Genomic DNA, 21,077 nt, shown 5'->3' on the forward strand with positions numbered 1-21,077 from the left:
CTGACGTAGTGGGCTAAAGCACTAAACTGATAAGCAGGAGGTTGCGGTTCGATCCCCCTGCCACCATCATTGTGCCCTTGAGCAAATGTAAATGTAAGGATTAAGCCCCATTGTACCCTGCGTTAAAATCAAGAAATGTGAACTAGGAACATTATCCTCATTTCCGTCTTCAAAAGAGCCACACATAAAAGTATAAAACTACTAAATGCTTTTTTTAAGATTTTTTATTTATGGAAGATTATTTATCCTATAGATGAAATGGTCGGATAACCAACCTTTTAAAATGGTAGAATTATGTAAATTTTGTAACGCAGATTTTCTGAATTTGTGATTTGTATGGTTTATCAAATCATGTTTTTTTTTTTTTTTTTAAATGTTTTTTTTGTAATATACCCCTGAATATTGTGTTGTATGTGTATTCTATCTTCTGCTGGTTGTCAATAATAATACTAAAGATACCTAAATTCGTTCTGAGTATCTGATTTGCTGCTGCGGAAGTGGGCGGTGCCCTCCAGAAAAAACGGAAGTGCGAGAGTGTTTTGGTCATAGTACGTGAACAACAGAGGAATGGAGACGAAGCCAGAGAGTCACAAGGTGAATACTGACAGTGGTTAGCAATAACATTGAGTTATGTCGTCGATCTAATATCTGACATGACATCAGCCGTGCCTCTGTATAACCTATATTACCTTTTAGCTTCTTTATGTTTCCTGGATATGGCTGTTAAAAAGTTATTTTAGTTAGCGTGTGCACAGACTGGTTTCGTACAAGTCTGATGGTATAGTCATTGTCATGTTTTTATGATGGACTCTCAGTTACATTTGCAGTATCACTGTCTTGCATTGGATGACACGTTCAGCTCAACTAGAAGCTCTGGTCACAAGTTACACAAAATTATAGAAAACTATTAGATGTATTTCTAGACACAGTCGATAGATCGCCACTGCCGCTTTCTTCCTTTGATATAATATGAATGTCGTCATAAATAGCTGATATGCATTTTTAAATATTAATAAAGCCGAACATGAATTGGATGTTGCAGATTTGACTTTAGAAATTAATCTGGTGTTGGCTACTCGATTGACAAATCATTGGAGTATAGGACGTTTAGCTAGTCCTTAATAATGCCTTATAGTAGTAATATTGTGAAAAACATTAAATTGATTATATCTATTTCAGTGATTTTTATATGATCAAACCATTCATTGTAATCCTTATTTTTTATGTTTTAAATTATCTATATCGTTGGTTAAAAGTTTTATGTATTATGTCATTCGTCAGCTGATCTTTGAGAAGGAGGGGGTTTATCTCCACACCAATGCCAAGAGAAGTAATCAGGACACAACCATCCCTGGCTTTATTCGTATAGTTAAGCGGGTAAGATCTGTATGTATATCAAGTACTTTTGTAACAAGAATATGGACTTGATTGACTCATTTGACTGTTTATGACATTTGAATATGTGTAGGATGGAGAGCCAGCACTAGAATGGAGTCCTGTTGAGGAGGATGTCAGAAATGCTCCATCTGTCTTTTACACCAAAAAGGTTGGTAAGAGAAATACTTGACGAGATTGCCACAATGGGACACTCTAATAGAGCACAACATTGCATGCCCACTTTTTCAGCTGCCTGGTTTCCATAAGTAATTTTCCCATTCGTTTTTTTTTTTTATATATGCTTTTCATAAAATCCTTTATAAAAGACTTGCAAGCCATGAACCAAACCAACCAGCTCTGAGGTGAATCACACCATTAGAAACTTTGTTTTGAAGCGAAAAAGTATTTGAAAATTGGACAAAAACAAAAAGACAAAGGTACAAGACTGTGTATTTACCGTCTTTCATGAGGGCACAAACTACAATCCCATGAAGCATTGTGAATGACCTAATGGAGTATAAAATGATTGATTTGAGGTTGTTGTGAAATATTCTGATATATTGCATACCAAGATATACATTAAGTAGTTTGAGATAGAAGGGAGACCAACTCAATGTTTTTGACTTTCCTTCTTCAGCAGAATCAAACTGAATATTTTTATAAGCAGATTTTAGCTCAGTTTGTCCATACAATACAAGTAAACTGGTACCATCAGACTGCTGGCTGTTTGACGGTCCAAAGGAAAGGACATATTTAGACTGCATAAAAGCAATCCACATGCCTCCAGTTGATCAATTAATGTCTTCTGAAGCAAATCGATATGTTTGTGTAAAAAATCAATCTAAAATGTAATTGTTTTTAACTTTAAATGGTTGCTTCCGCTCAGTGCTGTATTGCTATTTTAAAGCAACTCTTCTTGCATGATGTTCGTTCCTCTTTTGGGTACAAAGCATGCACTTCTGACTTCTCTCATGAACGCGCCATAACGCTTACCTCACTGATGCATCGACTGCTGGCAGGAAGCAATGTTTTTAAAGTTAATAATGTTTTAATTATCAATTTATTTTTTACACAAAACTATTGATTTGCTTCAGAAGACATTAATTGATCAAGTGAAGTTGTGTGGATTACTTTTATGCAGTCTTATTATGCCTTTTGGACAACCAGCACCCTGATGGCACCCATTTACATGCATAGTATGGATAAACTTATCTGCTTATAAAAATCTTTACTTCAGTTCTGCTGAAGAAGGAAAAGCATACACATCTGGGATGGATTAAGGGTAAGTAAATCATGAGAGGTTTTTCCCAACTTGCAACTCGCTTGCATCATTCAGAGTATGTCATGGCAGTGGGCAGTTACTTCCGAGCTTGTTTAGTGGGCTTTCTTGGCCGACAGTTCTCTGATAGTTTGATCTTTCTCTGCTGGACCATAGATAGTGTAGTTGTTCATCAGGAACTTTGATAATAAACATGACTTTTAAACAATGAAGTTGCAATTACACAGACTGATGGCTTTAACAGAAGCATATACCATCAATGAACAACCTCGTAGCTCAGGTTTGCTCTGTCTTTAAAGGTTTGTAAGTTATCGGTCTATGGAAAAGGTTAGTGGGATTTTTACTTCCAGAACCAGACTCTATCGTGCTCTATTTCAGTTCAAAGTTCACTTGTCACATGCTCTTTTGGGAAGACAATGAATTGCTTTTAAGATCAATACTGAGATTGACATTATAAATACCTAATATACTATACGTCACCTAAATCTCTCTCACCCAATTCTCTTAAATCTGTGTTCCTGTAAGGATGGCGAGGGAGGGGAAGAGGAGACTAAGTTTGACCCAGGCTATGAGCCAGACTGGGCCGTCATCAGCACAGTCAAGCAGGACAGACGGCAGGAGCATCCACCAGTCAGAGAAACCGGTTCTATACATGGTATTTAAATGCATAGTTGATTTAAAATGAATATTTTTTTTATCATTTACTCTCCCTCATTTAGGAGTTATCCAGCAGAATGTCCAAACTACTCTTTTCCTTACTATGAAAGTGAATGGTGACCATGGCTGTCCCTGGCCCCATCCACTTCCATTGTATGGAAAAGAGCAGTTTCAACATTCTGCTAAATACCACTTTTTGTGTTCCAGCTATGAAAGTAAGTCATAGGGGTTTGGAATGACAGGAGTGTGAGGAAAATATTGTAGTATTAAAAATATTTTGGTGAATAATCCTTTAAGTAAGTATACTTAAATAAAAAAAAAATTTTGCAGGTCAGTGGGGCTCATTCTCTCTGCCTCTGTCAGAGCTGTACTCATTACGGAGGCCTCGCTTCTCTCTGGGTAAAAACTTCCTGGTGCTGACCACCAGAGGGGGCCATCCTCTCCCTCCACTGCACTTCCATCGAGGGGGCACCAGAGAGCTGCTGAAGGCCATGCAGCGGTTCATCAGACTTGCCCCGTGAGTGACATACACATTTCTCTCTTTGAGCTGCTACTTATACATCATACTACTTTTAGTATTATTTACACTCATGTGGCACTTTTGTCACCATGTTCTGCTCTGTCTAAGATCTCCCGTGGATGGTAGGCTCTTCCTGGCCTACCCACATGATTCTGGTGCCCTATCTCAATCATTTGATGAGCTTCACCTCTTTGATGATACCAGTGCAGACCTTGTCTCTGTAAGTCTATGGCACAACTTTTGTGTTTTTAGAGTTGTTTTATAATGCACAAACCTGTAAACACACCATCTGATTGGTCATATCTACAGAGGTTCATTCAGGATCCTTATGAAACCACATTTGGGGGGTTTTCCAAAGTGACTAACTTCTTCCAAGGAGCACTTAGACATCCAGAGTCACCCCTCAGTAACCGCTTGCCCCAGGACGCTCACTTGCCACACCTAGCTGATGAGGAGCCAGGCTTTGAACTCATTACCTGCGTAAGTCACCAAGCATTGTGGCTGTCTGTTTTATGTTGTGTCTGTAAAATAAATGCAATTTAGAAAAAGGACAACACTTTTTTTGACCAGGGAGTAGAGCTCGGCCCCAGACCAGAGGTCAAAAGAGGAAAACCTTTGGATAATTGGGATCAGTTCTTGGATTCAGAAGGACGTGTTACAGACTCTCAGCGAGTCAGAGAGCTTGTGTTTAGAGGGGTATGTCCATGTTTTCAAAGAATATACTTCTATAATCCTAATTTTTCTTCTGCAATTTATAACTGAGACGCGATCTTCCTGTAATGCTTCTTATATGCCAAGATGCCATGAACCAGTGATGCAATTTCTATCAAAGATTTATGCCTGCCTTTTCTAGGGCATTGTTCCATCTTTACGGAAAGAGGTCTGGAAGTTCCTGCTGGGGTTCTACCCATGGAAGAGCACAACCGTGGAGAGAGAAGAAATTCTAAGGGTCAAAACGTGAGCTTAACATCCTCTGGTTTGCCACACACAAAAAAATGCTTAAATAAAAATATTTACTGCATTCATTACCTTAAATAGAGACTTCTTTATAGCATCTTGATCAGTTTAGTTTTTTTCTGTGGTCTCTTGTGTCATTTACCTCTGCTTTTCACACCTTTTCTTAGCACATGAGATGTATTTTTAACTATCTGCTTAGAATGTGCTTATGTGATGTGCATACTTTTTTACTCTGGTGAAAAAGTGTCTATTAAGTTATATGTCGAAAAACGTGAACTGCTTCACGAAGCATCGAAACCTGGCCAAGTCAGGTGACTGGAGCAAACGAGGCTTCGTTACATCATTCTTTTAGGAGCGTTTAAAAAAAATATTTTGCTGTTTGACGCTAGGCACTTTATTCCACACTGAACCCCTGAGCCAGTGTCAAATGAGTGGTTGTAACTGATCAGTAAACTGAGTCAGTTTAGCAATTACTAGGTTCAGAAAATCAGACTGATTCAAACACGATTTGCTGAATGGAAGTCACTGATTTACAATTCCCTGTCAATCACTTTAAAGGGATAGTTCACCCCCAATCCCCCCTCCCCCACACTTACCTTGAAGTCATCCCAGATGTGTTTGACTTTCCTTCTTCAGCAGAATCAAACTGAAGATTTTTATATCAGCTCAGTTTGTCCATAGTAAACTGGTGCCATCAGACTGCTGGCTGTTTGATGGTCCAAAGGACACATTTTGACTGCATAAAAGCAATCCACATGCCTCCAGTTGATCAATTAATGTCTTCTGAAGCAAATCGATATGTTTGTGTAAAAAATCAATCTAAAATGTAATTGTTTTTAACTTTAAATGGTTGCTTCCGCACAGTGCTGTATTGCTATTTTAAAGCAACTCTTCTTGCATGACGTTCGTTCCTCTGTTGTGTACAAAGCATGCACTTCTGACTTCTCTCATGAACGCGCCATAACGCTTACCTCACTGATGCGTCGACTGCTGGCAGGAAGCAATGTTTTTAAAGTTAATAATGTTTTAATTATCAATTTATTTTTTACACAAAACTATTGATTTGCTTCAGAAGACATTAATTGATCAAGTGAAGTTGTGTGGATTACCTTTATGCAGACTTATTATGCCTTTTGGACAACCAGCACCCTGATGGCACCCATTTACATGCATAGTATGGATAAACTTATCTGCTTATAAAAATCTTTACTTCAGTTCTGCTGAAGACAGAAAGGCATACACATCTGGGATGGATTAAGGTTAAGTAAATCATGAGAGGTTTTTTCCACCATAAACTACAATCACAAAAAGCAAAATATTAGAGAGACAAATTAGAGAGACCTACAGTATGTATTTTGTGATATTTCATTAAAAAGATTTATTAAGATTAATCCTCAACTTGGAATGAACTATCATCAATAATAAAAAAAAAAAACTTAAGCACTCTTTCTTTTAACCTGATTGTGTGCATGCACAAGTCAGCTGTTTACTCTGGTTAATGACCTTGACAGATATTTAATTTTGTACTTGAGTTCTAGTCCTGCGCTGCTGACTGTATGTGAGTTATCAACGTAGCCTTTCTGTAGTGTTTACAAATCTATATTGCTCAAACTGTTTAAGATATATATATATATATATATATATATATATATATCAGTGGGGATTTCTTTAAGACTGCAAGGGAAGCTCAGCTTCCCCTATAATGTCAAAAAAATAATGGTCAAATATGTACTATTGTGTAAACAATTTATTGACTAAAAATGCATTAGAACACGTTCATCTCGAAGACGAGTTCATTCAGAATCAGCTACATTACATATAGCAGGTCGGCTGACTCGATTTACTTCTCATACATTCCCGTAGCGTCAGTGCATTTCCCTGTTGAAGCCGAGCGTCCATTGACTTCAATGGGGCTGCTCTGAACAGTTTTTTTCAGTGCTCCGAAAATAGACGGTCATTGGATAAATGCTGCGATTATGTCCCGCCCACAGACGCTCAGCGTCTCTGGGGGTGAATGAGGAGTGGGCTGTCCCGGACTCCGGGCTTCCGCGTGATGATTGGAGGATCTGTCGAAAGACTGCATCTCCTTTTGATTGACAGCGAATCTGTACTATAAGAAGTCACTGAAGCTATTTCGCGCTCAGTCCCATCGCGGATTTCTCAAGCGTAGTCGAAAGACAAACTGCTGCAACCTATGTCTTTATATTTGTTTGCCGAAATTGCTAGTCAATTTGCATAATACATTTCACACAATTATACACCACATTCCTTGTTTCAGTTTTACCAAGTTTAATATATTTTGTTTTAGAGCGTTCTTTCGTTCATTCATAGGGCAGAATTTACTTTTAAATAAGTTTATAATGTAGGCCGAAAATGAGCTTCCCCTCTTTGAAGGACCAGCGGCCGCCACTGATATATATATATATATATATATACAGTACTGTGCAAATAAATATGTTGCATAGTGAGGATGACTTGAAAAATAATACCATAAATAGTTTTAATTTATCAGTTAACATCATAATAAGTCCAGTAAACTTCAGTACATCTGAACATATATAAATGTTTAATTTGAATATACAAAAAGTATTGATTTAGTATGAAGATAAACTTCAGATATATTTATTAAAGGTTATTGTAGATTGTCCTTAAATAAAAAAATATACAGTATATATTAATTAAATAATTTTCAGAGCCATTGTGTCATTGTAGCTGCTTCTGATTTAAAGGGGTCATATAATGGTACATGCACTTTTTCAAGTTGATTGTACTGAAATGTGTGTTGGCTGTGCCTGTACACAACCATCCTATTATGATAAAAATCCATCCAGTGTTTTTGTTTTAATCTCCTTATATATTTTTCCCTGCCTCAAATCGAGCCGTTCGACCGTGTGACGTCACACGGTCGGACGCCCCTCCCAGGATTGTTGATTGACAGCAGTGTTTCAACACAGACCCGCCCTCGCTCGTGAGCGAGCTGTCAATCATAGTCCGTCATCACTGTTGATACACTGGAGCAGAATGGTGCCTAAGCGATTGTGGTGTCCTGTTCTTTGTGTAATAACAAACACAGCAGTCATTTTGATGTTCCTAAATCTGAACCGCTGAAGACGCAGTGGCTGAGTTTTGTTTACGATGGGAATATTCCCCACGAGCAACGTCAATGCGTTCATGTTTGCGCGAATCATTTTTCACCAGACTGCTTTATAAACGAGGGTCAGTATAAAGCTGGTTTTGCTAAGAAGCTGCTGCTGAAAAAAGATTCTGTACCAACTATTTGTATTCCCTCTGCACCTCCAGAAGAAGTAAGTGTAACGTTTTATTAACCTTTATATTAATCTTTGCAAATCGCTTGCATGCTTCACAATGAATGTAGCTAATGTTTACACTCAGGGTACATTACGGCATGTTTTCCATAAAGGAGGAGCGGGGTGACCAAAGCTCATTATCATTTAAAGTCATATGCACTGAAACGGCGTGCTGAAAACAGAGCTGTTTTTGAGCAGGTAAAATTAGTGTTTTCTTAAAATACTAATGAGAATTTTTAATAAAAGTATATTACAAAGTTTTCATTTAGACCCTAAAGATTCATATTAACTTGTACAAAAATGGCATTATATGACCCCTTTAAGTCTTCCTATTGCAATTACCCAAATGTGACCAGCAGATGTCCTCTGTGTGTCACATTTACCTGATTTAAAGTTTTGAAAAAGCTTAGTTTCTCCCATAACTACTTCTAAGAACATAAATACAATGTATAGGATTTTAGACTGTAGCCTAACTTTTATGAGATGTTTAAATTAATGTTTACTTCTTTTGTTAAATTTTTTCTCCTGTGAATCTTTCCTGATGCAGGGATGAGTATTTCAGGATGAAAGTTCAGTGGAAATCAGTAAGTGAAGATCAGGAGATGAGGAACTCTCTCTTCAGAGGATACCGAAGCCTCATAGGTCAGTTTAACTCAGTTCCCTTTTCCACTGACACAGTGCCAGTGCTGGTACAGCAGCCGATGATAAATCTTGTGCTGTTCCACACATTTCCACTGAAGAAAAGGTGGTTCTGGGGTTGAAAAATTGTTCTCCACTAGCCATTTAAACCTGCTTGTTTTGGATCAGGAGCCTCAGTTGTCACGGGCAGGGTGTCACAGTGGGACGGCGTGCAAATTGAAATGTAAAATAGGCTTAATTTTGCAAACGTGGAAAACAGTGTGAATGTGATTAAAGTGAGGTGGTAATTTAAGGGTGACCACCACCGGACTAATGACTTTGGTGATGGAAATAGTCCTATAAACTTGAGGCCCAGCTTACGTGAGGGGAGACGGTGTGGGATGTCCTGGGAGGACTACCAAACCCTCTGCCTGCACACGAAAGCTGGGGGCTTAGACTGGTGTCGGTCCGCTGACCTCGTAACCTGAGCACCAGGCCGTAATGAGGCTTCTCTGGTGGCTTTCCAGGTGTGTCGGCACCTCTTCAAAAATGCATGGACGGATGGAACCTGAGCATCGGGCTCTTGAGCGAGGAACGGGGGGGGCTGGTAGCCGAAGCTACACTGGTCTATGGCAATGTCTCAAAGGCACCGACAGTGGTTGGATGAGCCTGGCTGGAAGATTACAGGAAGTCAACTGGACACCCAGTAATTCCCGGTTACCAACGTTGTAATTCCATTTCTTGGGGGTCAGCCGATCCAAAAAGAATGCATATGGATGCATCTTTCCATCTGAGGGAGAGCGCTGAGAAAGGACCACTCCAACACCGACCTCGGACGCATCAAACTACACAAAGAACTGACTAGCAGCGGGGTGGAAAACCGCTTCTTAAGTTTAGTAAATGTGGCTTCAGCCCACGGGGACCAACTAAAGTCAGTTAGCATGAAGGTGAGATTTGATTATAGTTGTGAATAAACCTCCAGTAAAAGTTGGCGAACCCCAGAAACCTCTGCAATGCCTTACGAGAATCTGGGGTTGGCCACTCGGAGACGGCTTTTACATAGCCGGATCCATATGTACTCCCTCGGATGAAACAAGGAACCACAAGAGTGGAACCGACTGAGTGTGAAAAGTGCACTTCTCTGCCTTGACAAACAGCTGGTTCTCTAACAGCCACTGAAGCATCTGCCTGACATGCTGCACATGGTCCTGCATATTCTGGGGGAAGATCAGAATATCGTCAAGATAAACAAAGACAAAACAATCGACTATGTTTCTTAAGCATGCCATTCACGAGCCCCTGGAAGACGGTGGGGGCATTGACCAATCTGAAAGGCATAACCAAATATTCAAAGTGACCCCTATGCGTGTTAAATGCTGTCATTCCTAAATTCCCCTTCCTGATATGAACCAGGTGGTAAGCATAGCATAAGTTAAACTTCGTAAAGACGGATGCTCCCTGCAAGAGTTCAAAGGCTGTGGACATCAATGGCAAAGGATAACGATTCTTAACAATGATGTCATTCAGCCCACGATAATCTATGCAGGGTCTAAGCGAGCCATCCTTCTCCACGAAGAAGAACCCTACCCCTGCGAGCAATGAGGAAGGGTGGATGAGACCGGCTGTCAAAGAATCAGTAATGTACCTGTACCTCGGGAGCCGAGAGCGAATACAACCATCCTCGAGGAGGAGATGTGCCAGGAAGCAATTCAATTGCTGGGTGTCCCAGCACAACTGGGGTCGAAGGGAATTGGATGAGGTAAAAAGACAGCTGTTAAGTGTGGTTTCCGGTGATCAAAGTGACCGGCTTAGTGGAATGGGTTATGACTGACAGGGACATGCTGTTAAGTGTGTGGGTGGTGATGGGCTCATTCAATGGGATCCTGGGAAGCTGCCATTTGGAAGCAAAATCAGTGTCAATGAAATTCCCTTTGGTGCTGGGATCCACCAGGGCCAAGGTAACATGACAGTCTGTACCAATCAGCAGCCTAGCTGGGAGGAGATTGCGGTGTCCGGGGGGCTATGTCCAAGGGCGTCGTGCTCGCCAGTAACACCCTAACTGCTGATGGCCGTTGTGCTATAATGGACAGGAGGCAACAAGGTGGCCAAAATGGCCACAGACAAAACACAAACCCTTTTGAGGTTGTTACTGCCTTGTGGGGCATAGGAAGTCTACCCACCTGCATAGGTTCAAAGTCAGAAGGGGAATCGGAAACTAAGTTTACTGGTGTGGATTGTGAGTGAGGTTTAACTGTCCGTGAGGGGGAAGAGCGGTGGTGACGATGCGTTGAGTCAAATGGTGATCCACCCGGATGGCTAAGTACACCAAATCGTCGAACCGCGGGGAAGGTCCAGAGAGTAAATTTCATCTTGAATAGTGTCCAAGAGACCTTGCATGAACAAATCCCACATTGCAAAACCATTCCAATTGCTGGAAACGGCCAGGGTGCATAATTCAGTGGTGTAATTGTAAAAAACTGAATGATTATCCTGGGACAGCCCTGATAATAACCTCCCAGCTTCCCGACCTTGAGCTTCCCGGGTCAAACACTAGGTGAAGTTCAGAGGAGAAAGCTTCATATGAGGAGCAACACAGATGCCGGTTATCCCACATCGCCGTTCCCCATTCTCCAGCCCTCCTGGAATGTGATATTACACACAATCTTCACAGTGTCTGAGGAGTATGTGGAGAGCTGCAAGGAGAAGAACAGTGAATATCGTGAGAGGAAAGCCCTAATAGACCCCTCACCTGAGAATGGTGGTGGAGGAATGGCACGTGCCTTTGGTCACCAGGGGGCATGAGAAGCCGCCGGAGGAGTTGGGGGTGTGTCCTGTGCTGGACTCGGATCAGAGGGAGAGCAGAGCTGCTGAAACATCGCTGTCAGATCCGCAAGCTGTGAAATCATTACCTCTAAAGCATGATTAGAAGCAGATATCTGGTCTTGTTGTCATCCAAGCAAAGCTCCTGGTTGAGAGAGGGCAGAGCATAGAGTCGTCTCCTCCGCTGGGTTCCTGCTTGCCAGTTTATTCTGTCACGGTTGGGGAGTGGGGAGGATAAAGGTCCCTAAAGCTGAGAGAGAGTTCAACAGTATTTATTCACAAGTTCTAAAAAAAATAAAGTGAAGGCGCACCCTGTGCTGGCTGAAGAAGTCATAGAGCCAGCAAGCCACTAAGAGCTAGTGAATAGTGTGTTCATATGGGGAATTTGTGCGTTCTGGAAGTCGGGAGCACTCAGATGAGAGTCCGTAGAAGCTGGTGAGGTGCAAATGAAGCCCAGACAAATCTCCTGAGACTCGAGCACAAATCGAGGAATCCTCCTCCACAGTCCTGGGCACCAACTGGTGAAAGTGAATGCAAGCAGACAGGTAACAGCACCTCAATAGACAGGCAACCAACAGATGCTAGAGCTCATTTAAACTACATAAGAAAGAAGAGTAAGACTTCACCGTAAACAGCGCACATGTTAACAGTAACAGAGAGCAATAAACTGGCAAAAAAGATTGGAAACACGAGGAATAAGAAGGGAGTGCAATTAGAGGAAAGCAGGTGGCAGCAGGCATGTAACTCATCACCGTGTTCAGCATCTTCACAAGATCGATCACACGTGCCTGCACCACCTGTGAGACAAGATGGAGAGAAAAACAAACAACAGTAAGAGCCGGCACACATGCCAGAACCGTGGCACAGGGGGGATGTTACGTTGTTGATAGTGTTGACACCATGTGAAGTTTTCAAAACAACAACTGAGGCTGACTAACAAGTGTTAAAGATATACTTCACCCAAAAGTGAAAATACTCTCATAATTTCCGCACTCTCATGGCATCCCAGATGTGTATGACTTTCTTATGCTGAATACAAATCAAGATCTTTAGAAGAATATCTCAGCTCTGTAGGTCCATACAATGCAAATTGTGGCCAGAACTTTGAATCTCAGCAAAGTCAGCATAAAAGTAATCCATAAGTCTCCAGTGGTTAAATACATGTCTTCAGAAGCTAAATTATTTCACTTCCATATTGTTCTTCTTTTGTTTTTGGCAATTTGCATTATTCGTGCATATCGCCACCTACTGGGCAAGGAGGAGAATTTGTTGTAAACAATGTGGGTGAGTAAATGATAAGAGAATTTTCATTTTTGGGTGATCTATCTCTTTAACTGTACCTAGAAAAAACTATGCAGCAGTGCTCTGTGGAGGAAACCAACATGCTTCTTGCTATTTGGTCATCTCTTAAGATCCACGATAAACTAGAAAGCTGTAAAAAAAGAAATAGTGGACTGTGAAATAAGCAAAGAAATGGCAATTGCCAGCTTCAGTTGTAACCAAAACATTTATAAAATAAAATCTGTTTTCAAAACGGAGTAAATCTTACACAAAAAGTAAGAAAGACCATAGAGTGCCATGTTTGTTTGGGGGCAAGTTGCGAAGTCTTTTATATCATTGTTTGTCTCTCAGTGGAAATGTGGGCTGATTCTGAGAGAGGTCTCGGGCACTAGCACTGGTATCGTTTTGGCAGAAAAGTGATATCAATTCACTCTAATGGGTCATTCAATACATCTGAAATGTTGTTTTCGTTTTAACCAGAACGAGATGTTAATCGAACAGACAGGCTTAATTCCTTCTTTTCTGGGAATGAGAACCCAGGACTTGTGCTGCTTAATGATGTGCTGATGACATACTGCATGTTTAACTTTGATCTTGGTAAGCATATTCTCCATATGTCATGGTAATTCCAATTATATCCACCAGAGGATGCTGTTTCAACAAATGTTCTCTCCTTCTCGCTTCATCTATTTAGGATATGTTCAGGGAATGAGTGATCTTTTATCTCCACTCCTCTTTGTCACCCAGAATGAGGTGGAGTCCTTCTGGTGTTTGACGGGCTTTATGGATCTAGTGGTTAGTAGACATTCTTTGTTTTCGGATTGTGTATTATTTAGTGGATACATTAGATATAAAATCTCTCTCTGTTCTCAGCACCAAAACTTTGAGGAGTCTCAAGAGGCCATGAAACAGCAGCTCCTTCAGCTCAGCCTCCTATTAAGAGCACTCGATCCCGAGCTCTGTGACTACCTGGGTAAACACACATACATACACACGCTATAAATATCAGCTTTCTCAAAGTCAAAGTTTTATTTGTCAAATGTGCAACATGGCAACTGCAGTACTTGTTGACAATGAAGAATTAACAAGCAAGAATCAGCAAGTATTTTTCAACAAGCTTCCATTTCAAGTAAACGTTTAAATTAAAAAATATATTTTATGAAGAATTAGTAGTAAAATAAGTAGAAATATAAGTGATTGAACAGGTTGTCCAAATACAATTGTATTATTGTTATGTACATTTGTTCTTAATTGGTGGCATGACCTGTTCATTAATATTGCATTCTTCTCTTTCTCTGTCACAGACTCTCAGGATAGTGGCTCACTTTGCTTCTGTTTCCGATGGTTACTGATTTGGTTTAAGCGAGAGTTCACTTTTGAAGACATCTTGAGTCTATGGGAGGTAAATAAATAAATATCAACATACAGCACTTGTAGTTTTTTGTAGTTTAATTTAATGAAAGTGTCCAAATAACATTAAATGGAGGAATCACAATAAATTTAGCAAAAGACTCAAGATAAGAACTTATTCTCTCATCATTCACTGGCCCTCATGCCATCCCACATGTGTACGACTGTCCAGGGCTCGACATTAAGCATTGTCATGTGCTTGTAAATTGGTCATTCACTTGTCCGTGTAAAAAGTTAATAGTACAGAGAGAAAAACAAAAGAAAGTACGTAAGGGAGCAAAAGAAGAAAAACCTCCATCGTCATCATTTACACCTAACTGGGATTAAGAACACAGTGCAGAATTTATTTTTATTATTACTCACCCTCAGGCCTGTTTGAATTTCTCTCTAAGTGAGAAACACAAAATTAGATTTTTGGCAGAATGTTAGTCACAGTCACTATTCACTGTCACTGCATCTTTTTCTTTTATAAAATAAAGTGAATTGAGTCTGAAACTAACATTCTCCCTAATATCTCTTTTTGAGTTTCACAGAAGATAGAATGTTAGAAAGGTTTGGATCAACATAAAGGCGAGTAATGATGACTATATTTGGTAACACTTTACAATAAGTTTCTATTCATTAACATTAGATAATGCATTAGCTATCATGAACTAACAATGAACAATATTTTACAGCATTTATAAATCTTAATGTTTCTTACTAAAAGAATTACAAAAACAATTGTTTATTGTTAGTTTATAGTGCATGAACTAATGTTAACACATACAACTTTTTATTTTAATCTATGAAAATGTATTCATATACTGTATGTTGGAATTAACATTAACCAAAATGTATAAATTCTATAAAAGTTGTGTTTATTGTTGTTAGTTCATGTTAACTGATGTTTTTAACTAACGTAACAAATAAACCTTTTTGTAAAGGGTTACCTTTAGGTAAGCTGAAGGGGTTCATGTTTTGGTAAATCATCCAGTTCCATTAAAAACAGCTGTTTAATATTGACAAAATGCATTAAAAATGTTAACAGATAAAGAACATTGCTGCAAAATCAGTTATGTTGTATGTTCAAAACAGATATGCATATTAAAGATAGATCATATGTTTTCACTGTGTGTAATTAATGTTGTAGTATTAATATTATTATAATGTACTCTGGCAGCGGCCAAAGGGTTGGAATAATGTACAGATTTTGCTCCTATGGAAGAAATTGGTACTTTTATTCACCAAAGTGGCATTCAACAGATCACAATGTATAGTCAGGACATTAATAATTTGAAAAATGACTAATGCAGTTTGAAGAAAAAAAAAATTCATAACTGCTTCAAAGAATTCTCATCAAAAAATCCTCCATGTGCAGCAATTACAGCTTTGCAGATCCTTGGCATTCTAGCTGTCAGTTTGTCCAGATACTCCTGTAGCACTTGTCTTGTTGGGCACTTCTCACACACCTTACATTCTATCTGATCCCACAACAGCTCCATAACACTCTTTTCCAATTATCTGTTGTAAAATGTCTGTGTTTCTTTGCCCGCTCTAACATTTTCATTTTGTTTTCTGTTTCAAAAGTGTCTATTTCTTTGCAATTCTTCTCATAAGTCTCTTTACGGTTGTACATGAAACTGGTGTTGAGCAGGTAGAATTCAATGAAGCTGTCAGCTGAGGACATGTGAGGCGTCTATTTCTCAAACTAGAAACTCTGATGTACTTATCCTCTTGTTTATTTGTACATCTGGCCTTCCACATCTCCTTCTGTACTTGTTAGAGCAAGTTGCCCTTTGTCTTTGAAGAATGTAGTGTACAATTTTGTGTGAAATCAATTTCATGCATTGTATAGCCTTCATTCCTCAAAACAATGATTGACTTACAGGTTTTTAGAGAAAGCCGCTTTTTTCGTTGTTGCCATTTTTGACCTAATATTGACTACAAGACATGTCAGTCTATTGCATACTGTGGCAACTCAAAAACAATCACAAAGACTATGCCAAGCTTCGTTTAACAAACCAAATAGCTTTCAGCTGTGTTTGATATAATGACAAGTGATTTTCTAGTACCCAATTATCAATTTAGCATGATTGCTCAAGGATACGGTGTTGGAGTGCTGCTGGAAATGGGGCCTGTTTAGATATATTTTTCAATTGAGATCAGTTGAATGCCACTTTGGTGAATTGAATTACCAATTTCCTTCCAAAACAGCAAAATCTGTACATTATTCTGAACTTTTGGCTGCCAGTGTATTTTGTTATAAACTTATTAAAATTGACTGATTCACATGACAGATAAAATAACTTGGATGCACACATTAGATGGAGCTCTAGAAAGGTGAGGCATGTAACAGGTGCATAAGTTTGTTTTAATTGTTTCTCTTCACTCTACAGATGGTATTATAACACAAAGCGTTTTTGAAATGTCTGCCTTTCTTGCTGTATTATGATGGAGCCCCACGATGTGCGCACTTGCGATGAAGGCAGATTTGTTGATTATGCACAGGAGCAATAGATTTATCGCATCACTTGCTTCTAGAGACATTGCCCGTTTATATGTGTAAAATCTAAAGGTCATTAAATATGCACTTTCCCACTGCTTGCACTGACAAGCTGTTGAACGCTGCACCACGAGTGAAGGAAAAAGGGCGACGCAATGGACGGAACATGCGGGAATGATTAAAATTGCACTCAATCCCCGTAATCCCAAGCTATTGAGCTAACATTTGTTATTTATATTGTAATCGGGTTACTTGTCTGTTCGGGAAAGTAAAATTCTCTTTAACTTGCCCGTTCAAAATTCCAATTGTCCCTGACAAGCGGACAAGCATTAATGTCGAACCCTGCTTTCTTTCTTCTGCTGAACACAAACTAAGATTTTTAGAAGAAGATTTCTGCTCTGTTGGTCCTCACAAGTGAATGGGTACCAAACTTTTGGAGGTCCAAAATGCACATAAAGTGAGGATAAAAGTAAGCCGTACGACTCAATGTCTTCAGAAGGGATATGATAGTTGTGGAAGTAGCAACAGATCAATATTTAAGTCCTTTTTTACCATCAGTCTCCACTTTCACATTCTTCTTTTATATTTGGAGATTTGCATTCTTTGTGCATATCACCACCTACTGGGCAGGGAGGAGTATTTACAGTAAAAAGATAAATATAGAAATACACCTTTAATATTGTTCTAGATTTATGGAGTATTTCACTTAAAGATCTTCATGTCTTCTTGTTATAGGTCATGTGGACTCGTCTACCTTGTGAAACCTTTCACTTACTGATGGCCTGCTCCATTCTTGAGTCACAGAGAGAGGAGCTGATTGATTCCAATCATGACTTTAACTCTATACTTAAGGTGGGTTCTCTATACATAACGCTTTGTTCCTGAAGGATTGTAGACTATGGAAGCAGAAAGCCTTTGGAAAAAGTGCATGGCAAATTATAAATAAGTTATCCAGTTTCAATCTTACCTGTTAAGTGTGTGAGTAATAGGGCTGGGCAATAGGTCAATGTTATTGGATATCAACAATGTCTTACAAAGAACCTAATGCCGATTGCAACGCTCAATTGACAGACGATGATTGAAAATATTGGGAAATGACAAAACCATGGATCTGGGAAGTCGCCAAATAAATTAAACAGGGTGTGAAACTACCACCCGCCAAATGCAATGAGGCTGAATCCAGTTCGCAAGCTCCTCGTCCAAATGTATTTCATGTGCGGGTAATTTTGCTCATCTACCCGCAACAGGCAGGCAACCTGTAAGACGTCTCGAAGTGACACAAGAAATGCTGCTAGTCACAAATACACATGCTTCAAGAAATGTACCTTGTTATATTTTTAAGAACAGACTACAGTAAAGTGTGTCTGATTTGCTGTTTGTTCAGAGGTGTGCAGCACGAGCCTGTCATGTGGAACAAGTACATGTAAAGAGTTTTCACACTTTTTTCTCTGTTTCATTCATCTGAAAACGGTTTGAAAGAATAATGTCATCTTTGAGAATGCTGCAAATGATCTCTGATCATCTCAGGAGGTGCTGTGAGTTTAGTTTGCTTTATTTCCACACGGTTAACATGCATTGTGAACGCAACTCTGCAGGTTCAGTAATATATATCTTTGTATTAAAGAAACAAATATGTAAGTAATTCAATCATAAAGTAATACAAGACACATTCATCTTGAACCTAAAATTGAGTTCTATTTTATTTTCCTTAGGCAGCATTAACTGTTTAACCAAAATTTAAAACAAACACAAATTCGATAAGAACACACATTTGGCAGCATTATTTTGGGAACACAAGGAAATGTATTAGGCTTATATATTATGATTATGATTGTCTCTACATTTATAATTGTCTTTAGTTCTTAATCTGTAGGCTATTAGTAATTTTCCACCTGTTGTCGTTGACGGATTCTTGCGTGATGGCGAGTTATTAAATACGATTTTTTTAAATCACTGTATTTTTATTGCTTTTTTTCACTTAGTTTAAAGTGCAATTTGAATTTAGACATGTCTTTTTTTTTATGTTTGAATAAATGAATACATTTTTTAAAGCAAAATTAATAAAGCAAAAAAGTTCACCGACCCTCAGCAGGGGGTTGACGATATAATCGCATATTGCAATATTTTTCAGACGATTATCGATAAACTTATTTTTACACATCGCCCAGCCCTTGTGTGTAAGCATTTGTGTGTTTTTGTTTACAGCACATTAATGAGCTCACCATGAAGCTGGACCTGCATTCAGTGCTTTGTGGAGCTGAGGCCATTTATTTACAGCTGGCGCATTGCAAGGTGAGATGGGACAGTGCTCTGTAGAAGAGATAGGACTGCTGATATGGTATGAAAAATAACCATAGTCATACATACTTCATACTGTTATACTTGATAACTGCTTTATTCTCAGGAGCTGCCTGTGAAAGTACAGGAAGTTCTTGGATTGTATGTCCCCTCAAGCTCTTCAGAAGAGAGCCCAGATTCAGAGACCAGAGAGACAGACGCCCTTCTCAACCAATCAGAATCCAGGGGAGCTACAGCCTGCCAGTCATTCAATGGGCAGACGCCAAAGTGCCCACATCCTACGCATCCCTAATTCCAGTGATTGACAGAAGGGCAAGAGTGGATTTTAAATCACATCTAATCATGAATATTCCAAGAGATTGATGATTAACGTGTTTGTTTATAAAATACTAGTGAATGTTATTCAGAAATTAGAATCTATAGCTGCAGCAACCTAAAACTGAGATTTACTGACTGTTATATACTGTACTTTCCTAAGAAGGGCAGAATATTTTCAACATGCTGTTCAAACTGAGATGTGTGAATGACTGAGGGCATTGCAAACAGTCTGGAAGAGAGGGAATTCTGACACCCCATGATGCTTACAGCTCATATTTTATCTGTTGATACCATTTTGCTTTAACAAAATTGTATATCTTATTGCTTGTGTGGTTGTTCACACTTAACTATATTACCCAATACCATGTTTTAGTAATTATTATTATGCATTGTATTATTATGTATAATCGTTCTGTTACGTCTTTCCTGTTTATGTTGTCTGTTTCTCCACTTTCACCCTTACATTTTGCATGCAATATAGCAAGAACTACAATTGATATTACTTATTTTGTTCTTTGTTTTAACCATTGTGCTTTTTCTTTGTGTTTCATATGGCTAAAGCATCGTAAATAAAACCTGCAAACTTAGTTATGGGCATTCTCTTTTTTTATTTTTTTATTGGTGTGGTATTGTTCCTTGTAAAATGTCTTTATTATCTTTTCTTATCACACTATAATTGTTCTTTACACACACAAAAAATATGTATTTTTTAAAGATTTATGCTTTTCAATTCCACAACAAAATTCCATGAGTGTACCCTAGATAAACGGTTTTATTTATCTTGAAACTAATTAAAAGTGGAAATTGTCATCATTTGCTCACCCTCATGTTGTTCCAAACCTGTATTACTTCCCTACTATCTTCTGTTGAATGCCAAAAATAAAGAAAGATATTAGGCAGAATAACAGAAAATAAGATGTAATCAGTGTATTTACTGAGAATGAGAATTAGCAATTATAGTACTTTTAATATTAAAATAAATTTAAAAAACTATAGTTTTGATAAAAACTTTTTTAGGAGTTTTTAAATTAAATAATGATACTGTGGGTGAAACGATCAGCTAATGAAGCAGAAAATAATTTTGAATGTAAGACATATGTTTTGTTTAACCATGTTTATCACAGAATGAAATGACCCATGTGCCAATAAGACACCACCAGTGTCATTGTAACACAAACAAACACATTCACACTCTCCATCAGCAGGTGTCTGCCTGGGGTTAAAAGATCAGGGTAAATGGGGTCACTGTTGCCCACTGTCCAAGCAAATGAGCTGGAAAATGAGGGGTGGAGAACCACGCCTCCTCACCATCCTACCCGCTGCTCTTTCTGCCGTTCAGCCTCCTCTTTTCTCTGTCTGTCTCTCTCACCCTCCCTTCATTTTCCCACTGTGTTTGTTTGAATACAGCTGCAACATATGAATTTAGCATGGCATTTAAACAGCCTACGATCTGCCACCCTTCTTTGTCTCGTGCCCAAACATACATTTTTACTCATGGGACTCATCTTGTCCCCTGTACAACCAGCATGACCTCACTTTACTGGGGATGAGAAAAAAAGTATGAGTGCCTCATTCAAACTCAATCTGCTCTGAGTTATCCTCTAGTTAGCTTTCATTGCCTAAAGCTGTTTGAGCAGCTCTGTGGTGTCTGAGTGAAGCCATTCTTTGTGTATGTGAGAACTTCATTGTTTTTTAGAGAGTTATTGTCCTATGATTGTGACTCGATATGTCTCTGTGTAAGAGTTATTT

At 38.9% G+C, this 21,077-nt stretch overlaps 1 protein-coding gene across 1 annotated transcript; it reads left to right on the forward strand.

Annotated features, from left to right (window-relative positions):
* The first annotated feature begins 527 nt into the window (after positions 1-527).
* LOC127647342 (TBC1 domain family member 17-like) lies at positions 528-20,186 on the forward strand. Its single transcript, XM_052131531.1, has 17 exons — positions 528-594; positions 1,282-1,377; positions 1,469-1,546; positions 3,182-3,311; positions 3,644-3,830; positions 3,942-4,053; positions 4,143-4,313; positions 4,404-4,529; positions 4,687-4,790; positions 8,646-8,740; positions 13,298-13,414; positions 13,512-13,612; positions 13,691-13,790; positions 14,122-14,219; positions 17,448-17,564; positions 18,918-19,004; positions 19,117-20,186. The coding sequence occupies exons 1-17, from the start codon at positions 568-570 to the stop codon at positions 19,300-19,302; spliced, it is 1,932 nt and encodes a 643-aa protein (XP_051987491.1). The 5' UTR covers positions 528-567; the 3' UTR covers positions 19,303-20,186.
* The last annotated feature ends 891 nt before the right edge of the window (positions 20,187-21,077 follow it).

This window comes from Xyrauchen texanus, chromosome 8, assembly GCF_025860055.1.
Source record: "Xyrauchen texanus isolate HMW12.3.18 chromosome 8, RBS_HiC_50CHRs, whole genome shotgun sequence".
Classification (NCBI taxonomy): domain Eukaryota; kingdom Metazoa; phylum Chordata; class Actinopteri; order Cypriniformes; family Catostomidae; genus Xyrauchen; species Xyrauchen texanus.

Bases quoted from the DNA above. Each gene is read 5' to 3' on its own strand.
- LOC127647342 (XM_052131531.1), top strand. From the start codon at position 568: ATGGAGACGAAGCCAGAGAGTCACAAG. The intron at 1,378-1,468 runs GTAAGATCTGTA...GAATATGTGTAG, and splicing joins TTATTCGTATAGTTAAGCGG to GATGGAGAGCCAGCACTAGA. The intron at 13,613-13,690 runs GTTAGTAGACAT...CTCTGTTCTCAG, and splicing joins CGGGCTTTATGGATCTAGTG to CACCAAAACTTTGAGGAGTC.